This window comes from Varanus komodoensis, unplaced genomic scaffold (assembly GCF_004798865.1).
Source record: "Varanus komodoensis strain SLA01 unplaced genomic scaffold, ASM479886v1 scaffold99, whole genome shotgun sequence".
Lineage (NCBI taxonomy): Eukaryota > Metazoa > Chordata > Lepidosauria > Squamata > Varanidae > Varanus > Varanus komodoensis.
In genome coordinates this window covers 1,272,598-1,300,531 of record NW_025336676.1, presented here as the reverse complement: position 1 = coordinate 1,300,531, position 27,934 = coordinate 1,272,598, and the positions used below count along the sequence as shown (strand labels likewise).

At 49.9% G+C, this 27,934-nt stretch overlaps 1 protein-coding gene across 1 annotated transcript in view; it reads right to left on the bottom strand.

Annotated features, from left to right (window-relative positions):
- Nucleotides 1–20,843, bottom strand: part of ATCAY (ATCAY kinesin light chain interacting caytaxin) — a 31,602-nt gene extending 10,759 nt beyond the window's left edge. The window contains exons 1-7 of the mRNA XM_044419109.1: nt 20,767–20,843; nt 9,323–9,381; nt 7,840–8,064; nt 6,939–7,124; nt 2,861–2,963; nt 2,104–2,235; nt 1,310–1,396 (exon numbers count right to left, since the gene is read on the bottom strand). Coding sequence (XP_044275044.1) covers nt 1,310–1,396; nt 2,104–2,235; nt 2,861–2,963; nt 6,939–7,124; nt 7,840–8,064; nt 9,323–9,381; nt 20,767–20,843 — 869 coding nt within the window. The remainder of the gene's footprint in view (nt 1–1,309; nt 1,397–2,103; nt 2,236–2,860; nt 2,964–6,938; nt 7,125–7,839; nt 8,065–9,322; nt 9,382–20,766) is intronic.
- Between the last annotated feature and the right edge of the window lie 7,091 nt (nt 20,844–27,934).

The window sequence follows — 27,934 nt, the reverse complement described above, 5'->3', positions numbered from 1 at the left end:
TGCAGTGTCAATCTGCCCGAAGCACAGGGGCTTGCAGCTCTGCAGAATGTCCTGGATGTAAACACAGCACGGGAGAAGTGAACCGAGCTCCCGCATCCCTATAGAAACTGCACTTATAGAAGGAGGAGTGTTAGGGGTCAGTTCCATCTTAGGGGGGCCTAAAGGGAAAAAGCCACCATTTCACATTCACTGGCAGCTCTGGGCTACAAACAGAAGAGATGAGAGTTGGAGGGTACTGGATGCTGGCATTGCAAAGCATGTTTCCTGGCTGCAAGGGTGGAGGTCTACTCAAGAGCAAGCAGCTCCACTTAGTGACCTAAATTATGGGTCAGGTGCCCAGGCACCAAACAAGAGGAGTTCCAAAACCCATCTGTAGGCTGAAGAGGGTTCTTTGGGGAAGCCTCCACAGAGGGTGGGAGGAAGGTCTCCCTGGTCCAGGCACTAAAATTTTGTCTCCCAGAAAGAGAGGGAGAGAGAGAGACGAACTGGGCCACACAGCCCTCAGATCTGCAACAGCAGTGAGTAGGTATTTACGCAGGGCTGTTCTGTTTTCTTTGTCATTTGCCGCTGAGTGACCACTTCACCATCCTCTTCCTCGGTGCTCTGAAACGCTTTCCCCATCCTGTGATTTTGGCCTGGACCCTTATCGGGATGGCTTGCCTGGGGGAGAGGGTGGGGAGGCCCACAAGGGGCATGCCACACCGTGGATCCTGCTAACCCTGATGGCGCGCCCAAGCGGCACGCCTGCTCCTCAGCCACATGTCCCCAGGGACCTGCAAGGGACCCGAGCAATGGGGGACATAGGAGACAGGACGGGCTGCTCTCCGCGGGCCTCGGGCCACCGCACTGGCCGCTGTGTCTCTGTCACGCTGTTTCTCGCGGCTACGGCTCTCCAGCACCAGGCTTCCTCAGCAGCGGTAAGGAACCGAGCCCTGGACAAGGTGCTTTTCTCCTTGGGATTGCTTGGTGGTGCCAAGATTCTTCCCAAGGACAGCAGAGCTGTGCAGGGCGGTGGGCGGCTGAAATCTGTTCTCCCTGCACGTCGCGTGGGCTCTCAGAGTGGTGAGACAACCGATTGCATTTTTGTTTGGCCAGCCCTTGCAAATTTTGACTTTCAATAATCTGGCTTAGGCAATGAGACAACTGTGGGTTCTCTTGAAGTATGAAGGGATTAAAATGTGATCGAAAGCAAAGAGAACAAGCAAAAGCAGAAGAAAAAAGAAAAGAAATCCATGCACGGTTTAAATGCTTTGAAGCCAGGCTTCTCCCCAACCCCCGCTGCTGCCCCCATCAGCGTTTCCTTCTTTACCTGATGAATGGCCGTGATATAGCGAGCACCGTCCGAATGAACCATGATGGATGAACAATGATCAATGCCTTCAGGTTTTTCCGCAATCTGTATGAAGGAGTTGAGCAAAGCAGTCAGAGCGGTTGCCCTCCGGGATATTTATTTATTTATTTATATTTAAAGCTTTTCTATACCGCCCCATATTTAGATAGCATGAAGTCTGTGCAGTGTCAAAATTGCACCTCCCCCATACTAATTTGATCTCACAGCTCTTTGCATTGATTTATTGATGATGTTCCAGAAGGTTCCAAGCCCAGCTGAAGGTGCAAGGGGGCCTTGGTGCCTGGATGATTTCAGTGGGTGAGATTTAAGCAGCTGCTAAATCTCTTCTGTTGAAATGAGTGAGTAGGGCAAACCCTATTGGAATCTGTTCTCCAAGTATTTGCGGGCTTCCTTTTGGGCTCAGCCTGGTCTTCCAAAGCAAGCCGAAGCAAGAGGACATCAGCTTGCAGACCTCCTGGCTGCGCGCTGCAACCTTCTTCCACATCGGTTGTGGCCACCCAAACGGCTGCCACGCCGGACATGTGCAAGAGGGGCATTGCTTGCACAGCAGGTCAGGCCCTGATCCTAAAACAACCACTGAGTGTACTTGCCAGGAAACTGGACGCAGTGCTGCTGCAAAATGGATCAGGATCCGGAGGGCTGGGCCCAGTCCCAAAAGGATTCCTCACCCTCGGAGCTTCACTGCAACTCCACTCCCACATCACCTTGGCAGGCTGTAGGATGTGCCCAGTTGTTCTGGAGTTAATCCTCACCTCCTGTCGATCATTTGATAGCATTTTTTCAGCCAGCCAATTCCGGGCATCCTTCGGCGTGGCGTGGCACCGTTCAGGTACACGATCATGTAGTCTTCGGCCACCAGGAGCTCCAAACTACTGATCACGTACCTGATAGGAGAAAGGCAGAACGTTTTGATACATTTGTTCACTGACTGTGTTGCTCTGCAGGAGCAAAAACGGGGGATTCAAAGTCTTGTGTTTCTCCCACGTCTAACTAGTCATTGAGGGCAAAGGAGGAAAGGGGCAAGCCAGCAAAACTGTTTGGGGACTTTGGGGAGCTGGCGGACTCACTGGTGGTGGCCAGCTGATACTGAGCAGGGATGACCTTTGCTGCAAACTCACTGAATATATTCTCCCTGGCACACCCTGAGAGCTCAGCTGTGGAGAACAAAAGGTCCCCTTTGTTTTGAATTATTCCCAAAGTATAATCATGCTTTTAAATAAAACTAAAACAAAATATACATGGTTAAAAGCTGAATTCTGAAGCCCGTGGAGTGCAATATTCCTTGCTTGGAATATATCCACCTTATGGAGCAGAAAACAAGTGGTATTCTAAACACCCTGAAGCAAGCTGGCTGCCTGGAAGTCCACACCCCATGTCAGAAGAAGGGGTTTCCTCTCTGGAGCTGGCTTGATTTGGTCAACCCAGAGGTGCAAAGGGAAGGAAGCAGAGCAGAACCTGAAGCAAGACCTCCGCCTTGCTCCTTTGGGGTAAGACGGAAAAGGCACTCACAGGAAGAGGTTTTCCATGATGTAATGGTACTCGGGTAGGTTACTGTCAGGCAGGTAGCAAGCTGCAAAAACAATGATGGCATTCAGCCCTTCTCCATAATAACCTGAGAGAGAGAGAGAGAGAGGCAACAGAATGACTGGCTGAGCTCCAGAAAAAGGGAGAAATGGTTCTGGCTTCCTCTGTGTTTCCTGTTTCCAATTTGGGTTCTCTTGCACCTCAAGAATTGCTCCATTTCTCAGTTTGGTTCATCCTGAACTTTTAAATAGAATTGGTTATACAGTTTGCATGAAAATTCATAAGCATTTTTGCATGCTTTGATCCAACATGCAAATATTTTGCAAGCAATTTTATTGATTACTGTTAGATTTCTATCCTTCTCCCTGGATCACTGCCTTGTTGGGGCGAAGGGGCTTGCGTAGCTCAATGAAGCAATGAAGCTATGAGCTATGCCATGCAGGGCCACCCAAGATGGACAGTTCATAGCAGAGAGCGCTGACAAAACGTGATGCACTGGAGAAGGAAATGGCAACCCACTCCAGTACCCTTGCCATGAAAACCCCATGGACAGTACCAAAGGGCAAAACGATACGACGCCGGAAGATGAGCCCCTCAGGTTGGAAAGTGTCCAATGTGCTACTGGGGAAGAGCAGAGGGCTAGTACTAGTAGCGCCAGGAAGAGTGAAGCGACTGGGTCAAAGCCGAAAGGACACGCAGTTGCGGATGCATCTGGTGGTGAAAGGAGAGTCCGATGCTGCAAAGATCTATACTCCATAGCCACCTGGAATGTAAGATCCATCAATCAAGGCAAGCTGAACATCGACATCTTAGGAATCAGTGAACTAAAAAGGACAGGAATGGGAGAATTTAATTCAGGTGACCATCGGGTATACTACTGCAGGCAAGAATCCCTCAGAAGAAATGGAGTAGGTTTCAAAGTCAATGAAAGAGTAGGAAAAGCAGTACTGGGATACAATCTCCAAAATGACAGAATGATCTCAGTTCGAATCCAAGGCAAACCATTCAGCATCACAGGAGTCCAAGTCTGTGCCCCAACCACTGGTGCTGAAGAGGCTAAAGCCAACCAGTTCTAAGAAGGCCTACAACACCTTCCAGAATTAACACCAAAAATGATGTCCTTATCATCGTGGGGGATTGGAATGCTAAAGTAGGAAGCCAAAAGATAACCAGAATAACAGGCAAGTTTGAAGCAGGGCACAGGCTGGAAGAATTTTGTCAAGAGAATACGATGGTCATAGCAAACACTCTTTTCCAACAACCCAAGAGACGACTCTGCACATGGACATCACCAGACGGTCAGCACAGAAATCAGATTGACTGTGCTCTGCAGCCAAAGATGGAGAAGCTCTATACAGTCAGTAAAAACTACACCAGGAGCTGACTGTGGCTCAGATCATGAGCTTCTCGTTGCAAAATTCAGGCTTAAATTGAAGAAAGTAGGGAAAAGCACTAGGCCACTCAGGTATGACCTAAATCATATTCCTGATGAATATACAGTAGAGGTGACAAATAGATTTAACGAATTAGATCTGATAGACAGAGTGCCTGAAGAACTAGGGGTGGAGGTTCGCAACATCAGACAAGAGGTAGCAACTAAAACCATCCCAAAGAAAAAGAAATGGAAGAAAGCAAAATGGCTGTCTGAGGAAGCTTTACAAATAGCCGAGGAAAGAAGGGAAGTGAAAGGCAAGGGAGAAAGAGAAAATATAAACAATTGAATGCAGAATTCCAGAGATCAGAAGAGAAGAGATAAGAATGCCTTCCTAAATGAACAGTGCAAAGAAATAGAAGAAAACAATAGAACAGGGAGGACCAGAGATCTCTTCAAGAAAATCGGAGATAGGAAGGGAACGTTTCATGCAAAGATGGGCATGATAAAGGACCACAATGGCAAGAACCTAACAGAGGCAGAGGAGATTAAGAAAAGGTGACAAGATTAAACAGAAGAACTATACAGGAAAGAGCCTGACGTCCCTGATAACCACGATGGGGTGGTCACTGACCTCGAGCCGGACATCCTGGAATGTGAAGTCAAATGGGCCTTAGAAAGTCTGAGCAACAACAAAGCTAGTGGAGGTGACAGTATTCCAGCTGAGCTATTCAAAATCTTAAAAGACGATGCAGTAAAAGTGCTACACTCAATATGCCAGCAAATTTGGAAAACGCAACAGTGGCCACAGGATTGGAAAAGGTCAGTTTACATTCCAATCCCAGAGAAGGGCAATGCCAAAGTATGTTCAAACTACCGCACCATTGCACTCATTTCACATGCCAGCAAAGTGATGCTCAAAATCCTGCAAGCTAGGCTCCAGCAGTATGTGGACCGAGAACTACCAGAAGTACAGGCAGGATTTCGAAGAGGGAGAAGAACTAGAGATCAAATTGTCAACATACACTGGATCATGGAGAAAGCTAGGGAGCTCCAGAAAAACATCTACTTCTGCTTCATTGACTATGCTAAAGCCTTTGATTGTGTGGATCACAACAAATTGTGGCAAGTTCTTAAAGAGATGGGAGTACCAGACCATCTTATTTGCCTCTTGAGAAACCTGTTTGTGGGTCAAGAAGCAACAGTGAGAACTGGACATGGAACTACTGATCGGTTCAAAATTGAGAAAGGAGTTTGGCAAGGCTGTATACTGTCGCCCTGCCTATCTAACTTATATGCAGAGCACATCATGAGAAAGGTGGGGATAGATGAATCACCAGTTGGAATTAAAATTGCTGGGAGAAATATCAACAACCTCAGATATGCAGATGATACCACTCTAATGGCAGAAAGTGAAGAGGAACTAAAGAGCCTCTTGATGCGGGTGAAGGAGGAGAGCACAAAAGTTGGCTTAAAACTCAACATTAGGAAAACTAAGATCTTGACATCCAGTCCTCTCACTTCCTGGCAATTAGATGGGGAAGAAATGGAGGTAGTGACAGATTTTATTTTCCTGGACTCCAAGATCACCACAGACAGGGACTGAAGCCAAGAAATTAAAAGACGCTTGCTCCTGGGGAGGAAAGCTATGGCAAATCTAGACAGCATACTAAAAAGCAGAGACATCACCCTGCCAACAAAAGTGCGTATAGTCAAGGCTGTGGTTTCCCAGTTGCAATGTACGGCTGTGAAAGCTGGACCATAAGGAAGGCTGAGTGCCGAAGAATTGAGGCCTTTGAACTGTGGTGCTGGAGGAGACTCCTGCGAGTCCCTTGGACCGCAAGGCGATCAAACTGGTCAGTCCTAGAGGAGATCAACCCTGACTGCTCTTGAGAAGTCCAGATCCTGAAGATGAAACTCAAGTACTTTGGCTACCTAATGAGAAGGAAGGACTCCCTGGAGAAGAGCCTCATGCTGGGATCAATTGATGGGAAAAGAAAAAGGGGGCGGCAGAGAATGAGGTGGCTTGATGGGGTCACTGAAGCAGTTGGCGTGAGCTTGGGTGGACTCTGGGCGATGGTGGAGGACAGGAAGGCCTGGAGGAATGTTGTCCATGGGGTTGCGATGGTTGGACACGACTTCGAGACTAACAAGAACAAAGATTTCTATCCTGCCCTCCCAGGCTAATATGCTACATTTGGGTATGTTATTTTCACTAAAAAAAGATGTGGTTATGTGCCTTTCTTTAATAATATGGATATCTCAGCTGCAAAATCGAGGGAACTGTGGACTGTGAGGATAGCCAAGTTTCCATTCACAGTGGTTCAGATCTGTGAAACTGGGAAATTAAAATGTTCAGCTTCAGAGTGCTGGTCTGGGACTCAGGAGATCCGGGTTCAGAGTCTCAGTCCAACCTTCCTCGCAGGGCTGTTGTTGTGAGGATAAGGCTGTGAGGTGCTGGTGGAGAATTACGTAAGCCACCTGGAGTTCCTTGAAAGGAAAATCGGCGGGCTGCAAATATAATACATGACTCAGTAATATGCAGAGCCAGCACGTTTCTCCGCACCCGTGATCCAAGATGCCATTGCAATTGACACCTGAATGGGTGCATCGCGCACGTGGATTCTGTGCGGAAGGGCCCGCCGGGTCTGGGGGAGTCCTGGCGAGGGCAGCCCCCGCCAGGCGCCTCACCTCCGTGCGTCACCACTTTCATGTACGGCTTGATCATCTGCAGGTCGATGCGGTGCTCCTGCTCGCCGATGATGACCGTCCTCCACAAGCGGCCATTGGTGGCGCTGCCGTCTTCCCCAGTGCCATCCCCAAACAAGTCCGCGCTGTCTCCTGGCATGTTCTTGGCTGTGGCCACAGGAGTGTCATCTGCGGAGGGGAGAGCAAAGGGCGTGTCTTAGCTGCCCCAGCCGCAAAAGGGCCTGCGCTGTGAGGAGCAAGTTCTTTGCGGGGGCTTCCTGGGGCCAGCTGGGAGTGCTTCGTGGAGCAGCTTGGCGGTAGCGCCCTCGCCTTAAGGCTCATGCCACTTCTGCGCCTGGGCTGCAGGACTTGGCCGAAGTGCGTGGCGGCAGCAGCAGCCTGGCCCTGACAAACGGCACCCGCAAAGCCATTCTGCCGGTGCAGCGGTGCCCAAAGGGTCGCATTGCGCTAGTGGGGCTCTTGCGGTTGCGAGAGCCCCAGGCATCTTCCCTTCTCAACTCATGAGTGGCCTGTTGAAAGCTGCAAAAATCAAGAGCCAGCATGATGTAGCTATCCGGGTGCTGGAGTGGCACTTAGAAGCCCTGGATTCAAGTCCCCACTCAGCCATGAAGTGCAATGGGTGACTTTGAGCCAGTCACAACTCTCCACCTGGCCTCCCTTACAGGGTTGTTGTGAGAACGAACCTCTGTCTAAGGAGCAGGACTATGTTAGATGCCTTGGTTCCACACGGGAAGAAGGACAGGACAGGAATGCGGTGAGAGAAAGAGCAAGTGCGAGAGAAGGACAGGCGGATGGACGGCTGGGTTGCCAGCCCCACCCGGCCTGGCCAGCGTCAGAGCCCCATCTGGCAGGCGCTGCCTGTGGGAGGGGGCCCTTCCCTTACCCTCCCACTCTAGCTCGTTGCCGTTGCCCAGGAACTCGAGGGAATCGGTCTCGTCCGGGGTCTCAATGTCATCCACGTTGATGTCCAGGTCATCAGGTGTGTCCAGGAGGTCATCGGACAGGAGTGACCCTTCACTCTGATCCAAGGAGATGTTGATTTCTGGGGCAACCAAGGTCTTCCGCTTGTGATGGGCCCCATTACCAAAATTTAATGTATTTGGAGGAGCTGCTGGTGGATATTGGTGGGGAAGCGGGCAGAAAGAAAGAGGAATGGAAAGTGAGTTACCTGGGAGGGATCAGGTAGCCAGCAAGCCGGAAGTGAACACCCACAGGGGCCCAGTGGGATGCCGTTGCTCTTCCTTTTGAGGTGCTACAGCATTTGGTCATGTGAAAGACATACAGTTCAGAGAAGCAATGGAACAGTGTCTCCCTTGCACTGTATGCTTATGAAAGCTTATTTGCATGGCTATACATTTCAGGGCAGTTCCTTTATTCAAAGACAGACAGATAGCAATCACGCGGAATGCATCGGAAAAGCATAGCTAAGAAAACAAATCATGGAGGAGCATTTTATACTGATGAATTCATGTGGCACGCACACACGCACCCACAAATTTAGCTTTCTGGCAGTTGCACATTTAGGAGTTCAACAAAATCAGACTAGATATCCAAATAAGTTTGCACCTGAAAGTGGTGTCAACATGCCACCCATTCCTACATCATAATGCAAGGTCCCCAATCATTGCATTGTCAGAAATGAGCATTTATCCTTCCAAGCTGCAATATCAGTATTTCAGTTATCAAAAGGGCATGAAAAATCCATTTCCATTGGCCATTAATTTCTAAGAAGTGGGTAGATAATTTAAAAGAGCAAATATTAAAGACTGTTCCAGTATAAATTTAGCTGTGTATAAACATAATATCCAGTATAGCTTCCTCCCAAAAAGAAGCAACTACTGGATATTATGTTGAGCCAAATTAGTCAATCCCTTAATAAAGAGATGTTGCCATGCTCAGTACACACGAAACTTTCCTTATTTTTATTTCTTTATTTACTGAATGTGATGCAGCCTCAGATCCACAGATGCAAAGATTAGGATGCCAAAGGGGAACCCTGCTGATTAAAGGGACTGAGGCACCCCGTTCCGTGTTCCACTCCTGCTTGAAATTTTGTATGCCAAATTGACTCTCCAGAAGCACCCTGGATCCCGAGTCACTTTGCCTTACAGAGAAACCCTTGTGGAGGCCTTCCAAAGGTCAGAAATATCAAATCCCACAGAACAATGGCTGAAATGCCAACACCTAAGTCTTAGGAGAAAAGGCCAAAGGAAATCGTCCAAGAGATGGGGCCAGGAGTGGTGTTCAACAGCCCTTTTGCAGAGGCGGCTCCACCACTGCCCACACTTCTCTGGGGTGTGGAGAGCATGTGTGCCTGGAAGAACACACTTTACTGACAAAGACCCCTTTGCATTTCTACTACTCACACAACGTGTTCTCTGTTGGGCTTCCCAAAGACTCCATTCCTGCCTCTTCTGGGAGTGGCCTAGAGGTTGGAGGATGGAGGCACAGGTAGAAGCAGAGACAGAAACAGGCGGTTAAACAGTTTTTCAAAGCAAGCCTCATGTGTTCTTTCCCTTTGATAGTGGAAAAATGCAAGAACTTTCCCTTTTAAGCATTGCTTTGAAATGTTGAGGAATTTTATCATGTTTTGTGTCAGAAAAAGCCCAAATAATTGTTTCCTGTTTTTCCCCCTTTGAAATGCAAGCAATGTGCAACAGGAGAGCTCAGGCCCTTTTGCAGGCTACAAACCTGGTGATAAGAGGGACCACACAGTGGCTTCCATGGACCACGGAAAGGCCCAATTAAGCACACATTTGCTCCACCAACAGTCGCTGTTACAATGCATTGACACAGCTAAGTGCGCTTGCAAATGAAGACAGAGGCAAAGGTTCACAGCTTAAACATAAACATAAAACATAAAAAAAACCCAGAGCAAGTCAGAAGCGGTCTCCCAGGCCATCTAGTCTGACCTCCGGCACCAGCGGGCTCCGCTCACGACATGCCCACCACGTACATGTCCAGCCTATCCTTGAGCACCCGCACCAATGGGGCCTCAACGACCTCCCATGGAAGCCCATTCCACACCCTCGGGGTCCTGACTGTCAGGAAGTGCTTCCTGGCATCTAAATTGAACCTTGCTTCCCTGAGCTTTGCTCCATTGGAGCGCATCCTGCCTTCCTCTGCAGGGGAGAACAGGTCTCTGCCCACCTCCGTGTGACACCTCCTCGCATACCTGTGTGTCACCAACAGATCCCCTCTGAATCTCCTCTTCTCCAGGCTGAAGAGACCCAGTTCCCTCAGTCTCGCCTCATACCCCACCCCCTGCAAACCGGCCACCAACCTTGTGGCCCTGCGCTGCACTGACTCCAACCTGGCTATATCCTTCCTGTAATGAGGGGCCCAAAACTGAACACAATACTCTAGTTGCGGGCGCACCAGAGTCGTGTAGAGTGGTAGTAATCCCTCTCTCGATCTAGAAGCCACACGTCTGGCTATGCAACCAAGGATGGCGTTCGCCCTCTTGGCCACCGCATCACATGGCTGACTCAAGTTCAGCCTGCAGTCAACCAGCACCCCGAGGTCCCTTTCACAAATGCTGCTCTCCAGCCACTTGTCACCTAACCTGCACTTATGACAGCTATTCGTATGCCCCAAGTGCAAGACCGTGCACTTATCCACATTGAACGCCATCCTGTTGTCTCCTGCCCACTTCCATAGTCTGTCCAGATCCTTTTGGATCTGGAGTACCTGCTCCTCAGTTGTGGCCACTGCTCCAGTTTTATTGTCGTCTGCGAATTTGATCAGCAGACTGTTCACCCCTTCTTCCATGTCATTAATGAAAAGATTAAACAGGATCGGCCCCAGGACAGAGCCCTGGCGGACCCCGCTTGTCACTGGCCGCCATCCCGATGATTTCCCGCTAATGGTTACCTTCTGCTTTCAGTCAGTCAACCATGCCCTAATCCACCGGACAGTGCTTTGGTGTATCCCAAAACTCCTCAGTTTCTCCACCAGGATATCATGGGGCACTTTGTCAAAGGCCTTGCTGAAATCCAGGTATACCACATCCACTGCATCCCCTCCATCCAGCCATCTCGAAACCTTGTCATAGAATTCCACAAGGTTTGTCTGGCAGGACCTGTTTTTGCGGAAGCCGTGTTGTGTGGCCGCCATCCTCCTTCCCTATCCAGCATCACTGGATCTCTCTCTATTATGAGCCTTTCCATTGTTTTTCCTGCAATGGGCGTAAGGCTAACAGGTCTGTAATTCCCCATGTCCCTTCTACTACCCTTTTTGAAAATTGGGACCACTGATGCCACCCTCCAGTCCTCTGGAGCTTCACCCGTTCTGCACAAGGCCTCAAAAATGGAGCCAGCGGGCATGAGAGAACCCCTGCCAACTCTCTGAGTACTCTCGGGTGTAACCCGTCAGGGCCTGGCGTCTTTGTAATGTCCAATGCCTTGAGGAGCCCCTCGACATCAAGGGGGGTGACTCTAATCTGTGCCCCTAAGTCCCCAGCCTCTATGTGGATCTCTCCCGTCCTGCTTTGGGGAGAACACAGAGGCAAAATAGTCATTTAGCCTCTGTGCTTGTTCCCTCGTATCAGTCACTGGATCTCCTTCCTCCTTATTTAGTGGTCCCACCACTTGGCTCCCCTTCTTCTTGCTGTTTACATGCTGAAAGAAGCCCTTTTTGTTGCTCTTGATATTCTTGGCAAGTCTCAGCTCGTAATCAGCCTTAGCCTTGCAAAGAATCCTTCTGCAACGGGCCTTCTCCTCCCGGTATACCCTTTTGTCTATTTCCCCCAGTACCCATTTCCTACGGAGGTTCCCCTTTCGTCTAATCCCTCTAACCACCTTTTTGCATCCATGGGAGCGCTCTCCTCCGCCTCCCCACCTTACTGACTAGAGGTATCGTCAAGGCTTGCGCCTCCAAAACCTCCCTTTGAGTTCTGAGAGCTTTCCGGGCTCTCAGTTCTCATTTTAAGATGAGTGGCCATCAAAGCTTTCCAGGCTTTTCCCCACTGAGGATGCCTCCCACGAATGCTGCCATCTTAAAAATCTGTCCCAGAGTTTAGTAGCTGAATGTCAAACTGATGGTGGTACATTTTCTTGATTAAATGTATAGATTGGTTTATAGTCAAAAAGAAGTCAAAGCAGTTTATTATTCCGTAAGGAACAAACTGTGGTTCAACTTCTCTCTTCCCATAATGGATCCTGTTCTCAGTCTTTCCATCTGGTCATTATAACAAAGACTACTTAACTATGTAAGAATAAATTTGCCTGTTTTCCTTTTCCTTTCCTTTCCTTTCCTTTCCTTTCCTTTCCCCCTTTGGGAACCTTAAAATACCTGCCCTTATATTTCGAATTGTAACTCTGTGTGAGTGTGATGTTAATGAAGGAAAGTAATTTTTAAATGGACCCACACAGAACCTACAAGGTGAGGCCACAAAATGCATTGAACCCTGGAAGGGCTGGGTGCCAAAGCTGCTCTGGGCGCATTTCTGCCCCTCCGGAGCCCTGAAGGTGGCGATGCTCTTCCCTCCTGTGCTTGCCACAAGTCGTTCCGGGACCCAGTTTGAAGTGCTGGTGCTTGCAGACCCCTAAATGGCTTGTGGCCAGTTACCCAAAGGATCATCTCTTCCCATACACATCTGGCCAGGCCCTAAGCTGGTTGTTGGTGGTCCTTTTCCAGGAGGCTCTGCCAAAAGAAGTGAGGGCCATGTCTCCCAAGGAGAGGGGCTTTCCTTTTGTGGCATCTCAATTGTGGTACATGCTCCCTTAAAAAGTTCTCCTGGTTATTCCATTACTCTCCTTTTGCTCCAAGTGAACACCTCCTTATTTTCCCAGGAATTGTAGTCTTCTCGTTTTTTTTTTTTTTAAATTGGAAATAAAAAATATGTGCACTGCAGCTTGGTTTGACTCTGCTTTTTTACTTCCATGCTTTCCTGAGGTTTTCCAGCAGGGCAAAGCATCTTATGAAGAGCTTTATGGTTTCAATTGTTATGACCGACTCTGAGAGCATCAGCAACTACGTGGTTTGGAAATATTTTTAAAGGGAATATAAGAAGGGTTCTCTGCATCTTGAACATTTTGGAAGTCAATGCTCAGTGATAAAGCTCAGAGGATGAATATGGAAGGCGCCCGGGTTCTACCGTCTCCAGCAACTCCAAGGCTGTGTGGAGCCCCTGCTGCCCTGGGGTGGGGGAGGGCAATGCTCTTGGGTAACCTTTTCAAGAAGCCGGTAAGGGTGCTGATTCTCACAGAAGCTACATCGCAGGGTTGTTGTGAAGAGGGAAAATGCACCCTGCCCTGGACGCATGGGAAGAAGGGTGGATGCTCGGAAGAGATATGTCTCCCTGTGCCTCTTCTGACCTGCTGTCATGCATATGTCCTAACTAATTTTTATTGTGACATGTACAGCTGTACATATACCAGCTCCAGTGCTCCAAGTGACCACAGAGAGGCAGACAGAAACTGCCACAAACAGGTGTGAGTTACTACTCCCTCCTGCATCCCAAGATACCTTCGCACTGAAAAGCCAGCTCCCCACATTTCCATGGCATTCAAGTACAAGAAAAACCTTTTGGGTCCCATGGGCATCACTTGGACCTGGAGGCTCTCTTGCGGACACCACCACAAAATGGCTGCCATGCAAGAATGGCCTTTCCTGGTATAGCACCCCAGTTACAAAGCTTGCTTCCCAGAGAGGTGCTCCTGGTGTCAAAGCCAACACTTTATTCATTTTGGCACCAGGCCAAAGCTTTTTATTTTCCCAGGTTTTTTAAATTATTAGATTGTATTTTTTAACTATTTTAGTATCAAGTACTGGCACTTTGAAGTTTTTAATTGTTTGTTGTTTTTAAGTGTTTTGCCATTTTTATTGTTGTAAACTATCATGAGATTCTCTAGAATAAATAATGGTATTGCTCAGTGGTGGCGAACCTATGGCACGCGTGCTGCAGTGGGCACGGCACGCAGAGCCCTCTCTGTTGGCACGTGAGCCAAGTTGCCCCAGCATCACCCCAGCAGCTGAGCATCGGATAACAGCACACATAGGGCCATGCGCATGCTCGGAAAGTAGTGGCGCCAGGCGATGATGTCACAAGCTGCGACTCATTAGCTGCAGCTTCATATATATACACGCGTATATTTGCTTGGACTGACTGTGAGTTGTTTTTTCTAAACTAAAGCCTCGGTATTCAGGTTTTTTTGCAGTGTTGGCACTTTGGGATAAATACGTGGGTTCTGGGTGCAGTGTGGGCACTCGGGCTCTGAAACGTTCGCCGTCGCTGATACAGAGAAACCTTAAACAAACAAAGGGGATCTGGGACTGGCTCAGAGGCCTGTGTGGTGCAGTGAACGGAGACCTGGGGTTTCTGGGTTCCAGTTCCCGCTTGGCCATGGACCACACTGGGTGACTTGCCAGTCACAGACTCAGCCCAGCCTACCTCACAGGGTTGTTCTGAGGATAGGATTGAAAGGAGGAGGACAAATACATAAGCTGCCTTTAGTTCCTAAGAAGCAAACGGATCTAAATCTAATAAATAAATAAATAAATAAATATAAACGCCTTCTAAGTTATTTACCTTTTATATTTATTTATTTATTTATTAGATTTAGATCCCTTGTAGGTATGGGCAAAGAATTGCACCCTTTGCACAAAGGAGGGCTCCATTTGTGCTCCTGAGCATGTGCAGAGTTGATATTGGCCTGACTTGCTTTGGGAACAGGGCCATCCCTACCTGCAGGCTCTTTAAATGACATGATTCTTCCATTTCTCACAGCAGGTCCCCATTTTTTAAAGAAGAATGCAGACAGTTAGGTATTAAATTAGAATGGAGAACCAGCGCCACCTAGAGGCAAGTCCTCTGCAGCACTGCACCACCTAGGGGCTGGGGAGTGGAAAAGCAGGCAAGGAAGCACTCTGCCCAGACCTTGGATCTTTGTGCTGCAACAGACGTAGAAGTAGATATGGCCGTTCCCAGCAAATGCAGCCCATTACAGGCAGGCCTATGAATATGGAGGGAGGCGGCATCTTCTCAGTCAGAGGAGCTCCTTACCCACTGCAGCCTTCATTTTGAGCTCCCAAAGCACTGTCCATGGTGCTGAATTCCATCCCTGAAATAGGTTCACCACCAGATATAGCTGCAGTAGTGTTCAAAATACTCTTCAACAGATAAGGCGCCCCACTGACATGGGGGGTTAGCAGCCCCCCACACCTGGAGGTTGGCACATTCCCCATCTCTGCTGCACAAAGAGACAAACTGCCCAAACGGGTCCTTCCCACCGTCTTCTTGGATACAATGGTGAGCATTTTACTGTGAGGCCAAATCGGTTCTGAGTCAACCTGGAAAGGGATCATGAGGTCTGCACGGAATTCCCATTGCTGGCCATGATTGGCCTCCAGCACCCCAGCAGTGAAAGAGTCTCCATCAACAGCCACTGCGACTGCCAGACAACCCCCGCCTCAGAGCCAGGTGAACTGTGCTTCATTCAGGGCACATGCATTTTAAAGACCCTCAGTGTCTGGAAGAAACGCCTGCAAGGGAGTGGGGAGGCGCAGAGAGTGCAGGCCTGGACCCCTAAGACACCCCCCCCCCGGCCCTTCCACAGGATTTTTGCCTCTCAGACATCAGCAGCCAAGGCACATCTGGAATACAGCTATCAAAAACTAAACCCATCCTACCCACAATTGGATGTGGACTAATCTGCTGCTATTAGTCTTTTAAAAACAAAAACCCAAGAAACCTAAAGAAAAGTTATTTTCCGGATCTTACCTTCTGCAGAGAAAAGATGCTTAGACTTTAACCTCTAATTCCCAGCCTCAAATCTTTTCCTTGTTCCCTTTAAAATTTTGGTCAAATGTATGCACATCTGAGAAAATGCACCATCCTCCTTCCTTTCCTTCCCACTTCTCCACTGCTGCTCTTCTCTCTCCCTTTCCTCCCACGGAGTCCCTTGAACTGGTCCAGCTGGTCACCATTTTGGTGTGTGCTGATCATATGATAGTTTAGCTCTGCCACGAAACCGCCCTGCCTTTGCCAGGGGTCCCTTCCTGAGCATGCTCACAGAATCTCAGCCTCTGAGCATCCTTACAGGGCCGGAAGGCTCTATGCATCTGAGACAAGCCACAAATGGAGAGATACTTAACCTTTCATTGGGGGGCAGATAGAGTCATGGCTGGTTCTGTTTCCTCCTCAGTTCGTTCTTGAGCTCAGATCTCCCCCCCCCCCCCGTATTACTGCAGCTGGGGCGAACTGGACACGTAATCTCCCCAGGCAGACTGGCTGCTGTTAAGTTCTTCCTTCGGCCACCTGGGGATGCAGAGCCCCTGGCTTTTGCAGCCGGACGGATTTATCTTGGCAAAGCACGTGAGCAGCACTGCCTGCCTGGGAGATGTTGACATAACATTCGAGCTGCTGCTGGCTCGGTTTGGCTTGTCTCTTCTTTTCCTTCGTAGTGTTTTCAAAGGGAAACCTTCCTGCCGATTACATAACATTCCAGCCCCAAGCAATTCTGGCCAATTTAACCAACCAGGCCTGACTGCCTGGGCCTTCAACTCAAAATAATCAGGATTTCTTGTTGGCAAATGCTGTCTTTATCCACACAGGTTCATGAACTGGATTTGCTGCACTGTCTGGGCAGCGGCTTCAATTCAAACCTCCTCTTGCCTGGATAGAGAAACCTGCATTGCCCAAATAGACACAAGCGGGAGCTGCCCTCTTCTCCTTGCTTGGCACTCAGCTGTGCCAGCAGAACCTTCAGGAAGTTGAGTTGCATCACTGGCAGTCAAGCCCTCAGTCACAGGGGTCAGCCCTGGCTGCAGGAACAGGTGGCATCTATCCCATGTCCAGCCCAACATATTTCCAGCCTCTCCTGGCTTGAATTTGGACTGCCTGTCTGTGAAGCAGGAGTTCCCCCAACGCCAGGGCCCTTTCATGACAGATTCCCTTCTGGCTACTGCTTTTGCACCCTGACCTGGTTTGCATGACGACCACAGCCTCTCTGGTCTGTTGCAGGTTATTTGAGGGCTGTTCAACCCCAAAAAGGACAGCCTCCAGGCTCCAAGCCTAATCCAATCCCTATTTTATCCTTTCCAGCACCAACAGTACAGAGGGGAATGCTTTGGTTATCTCTGGAGGTAGCACAGGGATTCCCCGGCCTCTTCCAGGTCTTGAACAACCAGCTCCTTCCAGCACTGTTTGTGTCCTGAACTGGGACATGCAGAAATTAAAGTTTAGAGATACTAGGAATTGAACCTGTAACCCTTTGCTTGCCAAGTTGGGTGCTCTGTCCAAGAGCTACAGCCCTTCCTCTAAAAACAAAGCAAGATCACAGTGCTCATAGAAACATAGAAACAGAGAAGGGGCCTCCCGGGCCATCTAGTCTGACCCCCGGCTCCAGCCGGCTCCGCTCACAACATGCCCACCATGTACATGTCCAGCCTATCCTTGAACATCCTCACCGATGGGGTCTCAACCACCTCCCGTGGAAGCCCATTCCATACCCTCAGGGTCCCAACTGTCAGGAAGTGCTTCCTGGTAACTAAATGGAACCTGGGTTCCCTGAGCTTTGCTCCATTGGAGCGCATCCTGCCTTCCTCTGCAGGGGAGAACAGGTCTCTGCCCACCTCTGTGTGACACCCCCTCACATACCTATGTGTTGCCAACAGATCCCCTCTGAGTCTCCTCTTCTCCAGGCTGAAGAGACCCAGTTCCCTCAGTCTCGCCTCATACGGCATCCCCTGCAAGCCGGCCACCAACCTCGTGGCCCTACACTGCACTGACTCTAACCTGGCTATATCCTTTCTGTAATGAGGGGTCCAAAACTGAGCACAATACTCCAGTTGTGGGCGCACCAGAGTCGTATAGAGTGGTAGTAATACCTCTCTTGATCTAGAAGCCACACTTCTGGCTATGCAACCAAGGGTGGCGTTCGCTCTCTTGACCACCGCATCACACGGCTGACTCACGTTCAGCCTGCAGTCAACCAGCACCCTGAGGTCCCTTTCACAAGCGCTGCTCTCCAGCCACTTGTCCCCTAACCTGCACTTATGACACCCCTTCCTATGCCCCAAGTGCAAGCATCAAGGGCTGAACTGAAATGGGGAGCTTTCCAGGAGTGGCCAGTCCCATGGACTCATTTCTAGCTCTGGACAGTCCACCTGTTGACCGGTGGCACCTCTCCGAGGGCAAGAACCATTCTGTTTCCGATGTGGAGACACTAGGCAAGATCCCCAGGACTGATTGACTCACATATTTATTTGGCAGGCAAAGCAGGCCTTCTGCCACTGAGCAGAAGCTGAAGAAAGAGCTTCTTATGTTTGCCCTCTGCAGCTGCCGCTTTCCTAGACAGAGGGTCAGCTAGTGATCTGTGGAGAGGAAGAGAAGAGAGGGCTTTGCTCAGGCAGTCCCGTCTGCTCCTCCGGCGTCTTGTGCCCGGGCAGCTGCAGCAGGACAGGGAGCCTACTGTGCTCGGAGCGTGGAATCCCCCGGTCCCCAGCAGAGGTTCGCTACAGCTGGGCAGGGAGTCCCTGTGCGCCACTGGCCATGGCGGCATCCTTTCCGCGGGTCGTTTTGTGACCTGGCTAGGGGGCCAGTGCCCAGAGTGCTGGCTTCCCTGGCCAGGTTGAGAGTATTGCTCAGGCAGTGCCCCTGGGCATCCCAAGAGGACTATGAGCCTGGACCTGCGTGAGAAGAGGCCCAGGCAGAACGGCCACCCCAATAAGCTGCCTGCAGGTTATGCCAAAGTTGTGCATCTGCATTTGCACTAAGTCTCTCCGTATGCGCCCAGTTCCTAACAATGCACCTGTCTGTAAAAAAGGAGGAGGAAAGGCCCATGATTTCTGAAAAAAACTGAGGCAGGAAGATTCAAGGGGACAGGCAGGAAGAGGAGACACACATGCGGATGGAACAGGCAACAGAGCTTATCCAGGGCCTGCCAGGCAACAGGGGTCACTGGGGGATCCTGGACAGCAGGAGGCAGAGCAGGGGTTTCCCAGAAGTTCAGGGCTCCCAAGGAAAGATTCGGGTTCCAGCGCTAGGGGCCACCCAGCAACACTGACCCAGTTGCAGTAAGGTGCCAATCCTGCAGTCCGTCTAGTCCAGCGGTTCCCAAACTCCAGCAGTCATGAAAACTTTCTGAAGACATTATTTCCCGGAGTCCTGACTCTGCCTGTGATTTTTACTAAGCACTGTGAACCCACAATGTTTTTCCTTCTTTCATCTGCTCCTCCTCCCTGAGTGCTTTGCCTAACATAGCAGGTTTGGAAGAGAAAACATTTTAAATACAACAAGTAAATAAAGCAGTTACATAGTCATATCCCAAATGAATTATTTAGATTATTCCCAACACCATGGCACACAATGGAATCCTAGGAAACAAATAATGTGATGTGTTTCCTTGTTTGCTGCTTGGATGCCAACCGACGACTGAATAGTTGGCCTTGTGTGGTTTCGTTTTAAAATCTGCTTTAAGTTTACTTTTGAGATTTTTCACAGAACCCCTGCCAGAGTTTTGTGAAACCCTAGGGTTCTGCGGAACACGGTTTGGGAACCACTGCTCCATTGGGCACACTGAAGGAGAGCATCCAGCCGTGAGCCTCTTGCATGCGCCCCACACACTCTGCTCCTGGGCAACGGCCCCTCCTGCTCCCGAAGAATGGCCCCATCAGCCACTGGACTGGGAGCCCCCCCTCCTGCCCCAGGCCAGCGGTTCCCAGGCATCCTCGTTCCAGGTCATGTTTCCAAACCAGCCTGCCCAGAGAGCAGCCCCTGAGCTGTGGGCCAACCAGCTCCATGTGGTGCAGGGAGTGTACGAGGAACTTCAGGGGCTCACGTGCCGCTTGGCCTTGCCCAGGGCCCTTGGAAGCAGAAGGTGTGCTGAATAGCATGCATTTTATTCCCTTGTGCCTGAACCCGGCCAGACTTGGCAGGAACTTCTCTCTAGGCCAGGGCTGAGAAGCCACGGGCCACACAGGTCCCTGGATAGCCACACCCCTTCCCTGGGCATATACTTCCTTCCCCTAGCCATCAGTCTTGGGGAGAATTTCTGGCTTTTGTGCAACTTTTGTTAAGTTAAGTTTGAAATGCCTTTCCTGTGATTTTGTTACTAGCCATATGAACTTAAATATGTGCATGGGGGGGGGGGCTTTTCTTTGGGCCTGCTCACCCCCAGATCCTGGCCCCTGAGAGATTCTCTGAAATGAAATTTGTTCTCTTGACTACAAGAATTTCTGCAAGGCCAGAATCAGCCTATCTGACCAGCAGCTGATCTTTGGGGGTCTCAGATATAGATTTCCTCCATACCTTACTACCTTTTGACTAAAAATACTACAGACTGGGGGAAGGGGCGGCTTTCTGTGTGCAGGATGGCCGTGGTGCCCTTGAGGGAGGGCTCTTTTCCAAGCATGGACGCAACTCCTGATTCCAAATACAGGGTGGATTTACACAGCATGCTGGGAAGCTTCCTTGTGCCAGGGCAGACTATCTGTCCCTCTAGCACAGGGATCATCTGCTCGGATGGGAACAACTCTCTCAGGGCTTAGGTAGACTTCAGACTGAGACAGGCAGAAAGAGTTTTCCCAAGAAGGCTGCAAAGTGGGACACTGCAGCTAGTCTGGGTGGTGAATGAGCTGTCCATGGTGCCGGACCTCCTAAACCACCTCCTAGCACCATGGACAGCTCCTTTGAGGTCTGGGCTGTTGCCACCAAATCCAAGGATGCGACACAGTACCTTCCCCAGGCGCTCCCTCCTGATTGTGCATTGCCCTCCCATAGCACTGGTGGGCAGGGCTTGTCTTGCTCATGGCATGGGGAGCCCCACCCTCAATTTCCCCAGAGGGCAGCCAGTTCCTTTCTACCAACCTGGGGAAGTCTTCATCTTGCCACTCTTCCTTCACATCCACATTCTCCATCCTCAGTGTGGCTTCCGTGGTACCCATTGTGCTCTGCGTGACACGGACTGGTGAGTCCAGGAAGGTTAAATTGCAGTGGAAGCCAGTCTGGAATAGAAGAAGCAAGCTTTTAGAAAGAAGAAAAATGGGGAGGGGGGCTCAGAAAGCATCCAGCTTTGGAGAGGATGGATAGATCATTTCAGCGCCAGTCTCGGGGTTTGACTTGGTTATATTCTTTATGGGGCTCCTTCCCAAAAAATGTTTCCCTGGTAAAAACAGGAATGTGCTTGGTTCTGCTAAGGTCTAGGGCTCATGCAGCACAGGACCAAGAAAAAAATCATAAATGTGCACACGCTACTTATATATACCCCTAAGTCTCTCTCTGGGTGTGTACTTGCCTTTAAATGGGGCTTACTCCCAAGGACATACCTATTTGTAAGAAGGAACGTAAATCAAGAGAAAGGAGGGAGGGCTTGTGATTGCATGGAAAAGATCTCAGGCAGACAGATTCAAGCAGCAGGCAAAACACGAGTGGGCCAAAAGCTGACTAATTCAGGGGGATCAGATGCCCCAGAGATCCTTGGGGTCCCTGGACTTTACTTCAGCAAGCGGCTTGGACAGTGGGTGCTGGGGCAGAGGGCGACCCAGAGATTTGGGCCTTCAAAAGGATCTGGACAGACTATGGAAGTGGGCAGGAGACAACAGGATGGGGTTCAGTGTGGATAAGTGCAAGGTCTTGCACTTGGGGCATAGGAATGGGCGTCATAAGTACAGATTAGGTGACAAGTGGCTGGAGAGCAGCACTTGTGAAAGGGACCTCGGGGTGCTGGTCGACTGCAGGCTGAACATAAGTCAGCAGTGTGATGCGGTGGTCAAGAGGGCGAATGCCACCACTCTACACGACTCTGGTGCGCCCGCAACTGGAGTATTGTGCTCAGTTCTGGGCCCCTCGTTACAGAAAGGATATAGCCAGGTTGGAGTCAGTGCAGCGTAGGGCCACAAGGTTGGTGGCCGGCTTGCAGGGGATGCCGTATGAGGTGAGACTGAGGGAAATGGGTCTCTTCAGCCTGGAGAAGAGGAGACTCGGAGGGGATATGTTGGCAGCATACAGGTATGTGAGGGGGTGTCACACGGAGGTGGGCAGAGACCTGTTCTCCCCTGCAGAGGAAGGCAGGAAGTGCTCCAATGGAGCAAAGCTCAGGGAACCCAGGTTCCATCTGGATGCCAGGAAGCACTTCCTGACAGTCAGGACCCCGAGGGTGTGGAATGGGCTTCCATGAGAGGTCGTTGAGGCCCCACTTGTGAGGGTGTTCAAGGATAGGCTGGACGTGCACATGGTGGGCATGTTGTGAGCGGAGCCGGCTGGAGCCGGGGGTCAGACTAGATGGCCCGGGAGACCCCTTCTGGCTCGCTCTGTTTCTATGTTTCAAATGGAAGACTTGGGGCTGCAGCCCAGCAGCCTCATCCCAAGCCTGAACAGAAAGCTGCTTTTTCTCAAAATGCAGCGATCTCTATTTTTTCTGGATATTAATCTTGCTTCCTTGCCTATTTGAATTGCTACCCCATTGCAACCCAATTATATGGGTGGGAAGAATTCCCAGAGTGCCAATGTTACCCCGGATTCAAGCCTCCTTTGAAAGAGAGACCAGGAAGTTCATGGCATTTGAGTATCATTTCTTTACATATATGAGCAGGTTAATGGAGATTTTGCACATGCTCATAGGGGATCTTGATGACGACACTTGTATTTATTAATAAGTGGCATTGAAATTGGCTCTCAAAATTTTTTCAAGGCAGCTAGAAAAAATAAAATACAAATAGCATCTCTGTTAAACCAAAGTAAATGCACACACAAAATGAAAAGCTTCCGGCAGTTTTTTTTAAAACTGTACCAGCACAGTGCCCAGTTCAGATCTTCCTGCATCCCGAGGCACCATTCGCGTCAGCACCAAAACATGTCCTTTGACTGATCTTACCTCCCCACCTTCTCTGATCTTTTTTTTTATTTATTTAAAACATTTTAAAAACACTCTGCTTGGCCTTGAAAATGCTTCAGGAGCACATACAGGCATCCATAAAACAAAGGCATTACAATCAGAAAAGCACGACATCAGAGGAAAAATAGAAGCGGAGGGAAGAGGGGAAGAAGCAGGGGGCTGGTACAGCCCTGCCGGCACCAGGATGGCCAGGCTGGAGTACAGACAGCTACAAGATGAGAAGGCCTTGATCCAAGCCTTGGCCTCTGCCGCAGATTTGCTGGCTGGTCGTGAAGGTGCACAGCATGCTCCTGGCTCCATCTCCCTCACTCCTTATCCAAGCTTGCAAGGTGGCAATTAGAAGCCAGGTCTCCTCCTGAGTGGGACCACCTGAGCAGTCCTGCCTCCTCTGCACAGCGCAGGCAGCACATCTGGAGGAACACAGGGTCCCAGGCTTCCTTGCACAAGATGCCAGGTTTGATCCCTGAATCTCTAGTAGGGCTGGAAAAGACCCCCAGAGAACTGTGGTGAGGCACTGACAATCTGTGCAGAATGGCCCTGAAGTGGCGGGGTCCCACCCTCTCTGGCAGGCAGCTGCCTGCATGTGAAAAATCAGCCCTGAATTCAGAGCCATGTGGACCAGAAGCCTGAGATGTCTTGAGGCCCACTGGTAGAGCAGAAAGGCCTGAGCAGGCAGTCTGAAGTGAGATGGAACCCAAATGGAAGGGCTTTTCTTGATTTATTGATGAAAGTATTCATACATGTCGAGCTGCCTTTCACCCAGTTATTCCTACTTTCAGTAGCTTCATACCAGCCTGTTACTTAGAACCATGAGGCCTGGAACCTTTTAAAAAGCATCTTATTTTTAAGGGAAGGACTATAGCTGAGTGCTGGGACACAGAGGGTCTGAGATTCAATCTCTGGTGTGTTCACCTGGGCTGGGAATGATCCTGCCTGAAAACCTGGAGAGCAAAAGGCCCCACTTGAAAGAAAGCAGCTGGGTATATTTTTCAAAGTGTGAAAGGATGCACTTCTGGGGCCTGAATGCGGCACTCCTTGATAAACAGGTCTGTTGAGGCCCCCAGTTTGTGGAGTGCTTTTCCCACTGGGTGGGAAGGATGCAAGCTGCTTGGGGATTTGGGGGGACCTGAGCTGCCGGTGAAGATCTCCCACGGATAAACGCAGCATCCTTGCACTTGCTCAGCACCACTCCAGTTGCTGGCCAAGCCTTTTTGCTGGGGATCAGCAGGGAGGGACAATCCTGGCCTTACAGGATGCCGTATTTGTGCATCAGTTTTGCATGCATGGCCTCCGTTCTTCCCCAGGTGGCCAACAGGGGCCTCCTCCTCTCCATTTTTACATTTGCAACCACCCTGCGAGGTAGGTCAGGCTGAGAGCTAGTAGCAGGCCCCAGGTCCCCCAAGCTGCTTGCAATCCTTGTCTCCCAAGCCCCCAAGCCCAGTCCTCAAGTCACTGTTCCACACGGGTGGGCTTTTCCATGTTTCCATTATTGCACATAACTTGATTCTGCAAAGGATTATTTCATTTACTACCTTCCTATTATGTCTTCTGCTGGAGAGTGCTTTAAACACATGCAAATAAATCGCTGGCAAAGCCACCCCCACCCCGACCCCAGTCAGTCACCGGGCGTTGCGTGCATGACCTGGCAATCCGCACCGAAGCAGCGATGCCCAGCCCAGCCTTGGCCCGCGGCACCACGACCGCGCGGTCCTGCCAGCGCTCCATTGTGCAGCGAGAACCGCGCCATGCCGTCATCCCGAGGGCCCGGGAGGAGCAGCATCCATCGCAAGCTCCCTCGACTTACCGCATCGGCGTGTCTCCTTGCCGCCGTCGCTCAGGCGGTTCCAGCCCGACTCCAGCGGCGCATCCTGCGTCTGCTTGCGAGGCCTTCCTGGGGGTGCCGAATGCCGTCGTCCGCCGGCGAGGCACGGCTGCGCCTGACAGCTGCAAGCGCTCCGCCCGACGCGACCCGGCCCTCTCCTTCCCTCCCTGCCCCCCAGTTATGCGCCTAGTCCTGAATTCCGCGCGGCATTCCTTCTGAGCCCTTTTCCTGCTACGTTTCCCCCTCCGCGCTGCAAGCCAGCAGCCGCTTAAACCACTTAAGGGCGCTGAATGGCTTGGCTTTTGTGTGCCGGGACTGAGGGAGAGAGGTGTGCGCAGCCGTTTGCTTTAATGACAGAGATGTTCTGTGCGGCTGTGGCAGCATCCGGTCCAGGAAACGTCTGGAGGATGGGTGGCGCATGCATTTATTATTTTTTTTCGAGCTAGGTTTGCTTAAAAAAAAGAAAAAGGAAGGGGGCCTCATCCATTTGGAAAGATTTGTCACACTGCCATTCTGTGCTTCGGTGTGTGAACGCGCGCCCTTTTCTCAAGGCGTGACGCCCACGCTCCTCCTGATCTGCGTGGCAGCAAGCAAAAATCAGGTCTTCAGGAAACCAGAGCATCACTTGCATTTGACGCAAAAAATGTAAAATAAAATCTGCAAAACCTGGACTTGGTGGGAGAGCAAGTGCTTTGGGATTGCTAAGGACTTCATATCCGACTAGGTGATGGCTTCAGCGCAGGGAACATCCCTGCTCCTGGCCAAAGCCTCCTTCCGAAACAGCCTCTGCAGCTGCCCGGGGATCTTTACAGTGGCAGCGCCAACACTCAGGCCCTGGGGCCAAAGCGTTGTGGCCCTGCAAGTAACTTGTTCTCAAACCTTGTTTCAGGGCCGTGCCGCTAGCTGCCCACCAGAAAGTGCTTTCTTTGAGTATTATATGCATTTCTCATTTATATCTCACCTCCTTTTTCCCATAAAGAACCCAGGGAGGGTTGCATAACCCTTTTAAAGATTTTCCTCACAACAGCCCTGTGAGGTAGGTAAAGTTCCACACTGGTGACTGGTTCAGGGTTACCCACACATTTTCTCAGCCAGGTGGGGACTACAACCTGGATCTCCCCAGTCCCAGCCCACCACTAACTGCTGTACTATATGGGCTTTCTGAGGCAGCTTAGGCTGACAGCGGAGGAGTGCCCCCAAGTCACTCAGTGAAGATCATGACTGTGGGAGGGCTTGAACCCAGGTCTCCCCAGCCCTGCTCTCCAACCACTAGGCCACACTGGCTAGAGAAAAAGCATCACATCTGAGCACTGCAAGGGATCAATGAGACTCCTCAAAGGCCAGTCAGGTATAATTTGAACAGAAATCCTACAAGCACTGACCAGCCTCCCTGCTCTCCTGCTGCTTAACAGATAGAATGTGACTGGTCATGGATGGCCACTTACCTGTGGTGGCTGACCAGGAGCTGAAAGAAGACCAACCCAGGTAGTAGGAGACCAAATGCTGGCTCTCCTGCTCCATGACATGTGGGGCAGAGGCCTGTAGTGCTGGAAATGGAGTGCCAGGCCTGGGTTCAAATCCTGCTGTGCCACGAAACTCAAGTGGGGACTTTGTGCTGGTCACATTCTCAGCACCGGGCCTTCTAGCAGGGTTCTGTGGGGGTCGGGGGGAGGACTCGCAGCCTTGAGGAAGGGCAGGACAAAAGGGCAATTATTCTTGTTACGATTTTCCATTTATGAGTGCCCTCTAGCGCAAGCTCTCAGGGTGCCCAGTATAATACAAACCAAACCAATGAAACTGCAGAGAAAACACATTAAAACAATGTTGTGAAGCATTCAAAGCTGTACCAGTAATCTAGAAATTAATTTGAAGGGAGAAATTGCACTGTGGGTGCAATCCAGTGCATGTTTAGGCTGAGGAAAGGTCCTGACGGGTCCTCCTGGAAGCTGCGGGGCCTTTCTTGCCTAGACCAGTGGTGGCGAACCTGCGGCACCTGCATCGCCCCAGCAGCCGAGCGTCGGACAACAGCGCACACAGGGGCCATGTGTATCCTCAGAAAGGGGTAGCGCGCCAGGCGATGACGTCAGAAGCCACCACTCATCTGAGCTCTCGCATGGCCAGTCAATGCACTGCCAAGGATATATATATATTTGCTTGGACTGGCTGTGAGTTTTAATACATTCGTTTTAATTAACACAAGATTTTAGCTCTGAGGTTTCTTATGAAAAATTGAAATTTAATATCTAAGATTTAGCAAAGAGATGTTCTAATTAAGAGACTGCGATTCTTTTAATGTTGCTCTGTCCCCCTGGCATATTTGAATCTGCAGCATCATATTTAGTTGTTTGTGAAGAATTTATGAAAACTAAAGCCTCAGTATTCAGGTTTTATTGCAGTGTTGGCACTTTGTGATAAATAAGTGGGTTTTGGGTTGTGATCTGGGCACTTGGTCTCTAAAAGGTTTGCATTTATTGGCCTAGACTGGGGTCAGCAACCCGTGGCTCCGGAGCCACACGTGGCTCTTGAATCCTCTGCTGCTGCTCCGTCGCTCAAAACACACGCCAGCACAGCTGCCGATCAGCGACAGACGCCAATTTCCTGAGCTTTTCATGATTAACTGAGCTTTTTCCCCCAGTAGGCCAACCATGGATAAATTGATGAAAAGAAAAGTTTCTGAAGAAAACCAAAGGTTTAATGATACGTGGGTAGATTCATTTGCTTTTACTGCTGACGAACTTATGGGGTTTGCTGTTTAATGCATGCAGCCCTTTAGCACTGACTTTGACTCTGCAGGAAGCTGTTCTCCTGTTCAAAATATATGAAAGGAGTTCTACTAGTTTATAATGTAAGATTAAAAATAACAGTTTTTAGTGACTGAACAAGAGCTGCAGCTAAATCATAATGGAGATATAGATCTACTTCCTTGTTTTAAGAAGATTCTTATAAAAATTCCAGCAACATTATCACATTGGGAGAGGGATGTTTGTTCAATATTTCACCAGACTGTTATTTATATTTGTTTTATTGCAGAAACTCTACTTACTGTATGAAAGTATCCATTAGTCCTTTCTTTATTCAGGTTGACAGCTGACAGCACCCTCCGGTACACATGCTAAAGGATGAGGGCACACAGAAGCAGGCGGCAATTTTTGGTTTGCTGCAGGTGGATAATTTAAGTTTGGCTTTTTATTTCATAAATAGCTCAATTTCATAACTCAGTTATTTATTTCATAAATAACTCAAGGACTCAAATAGACATTGACTATTTTATTTGAAAGTAACTGTCAACCCAGCGTCTTTTTTTCAGAGTTCAAAATGTT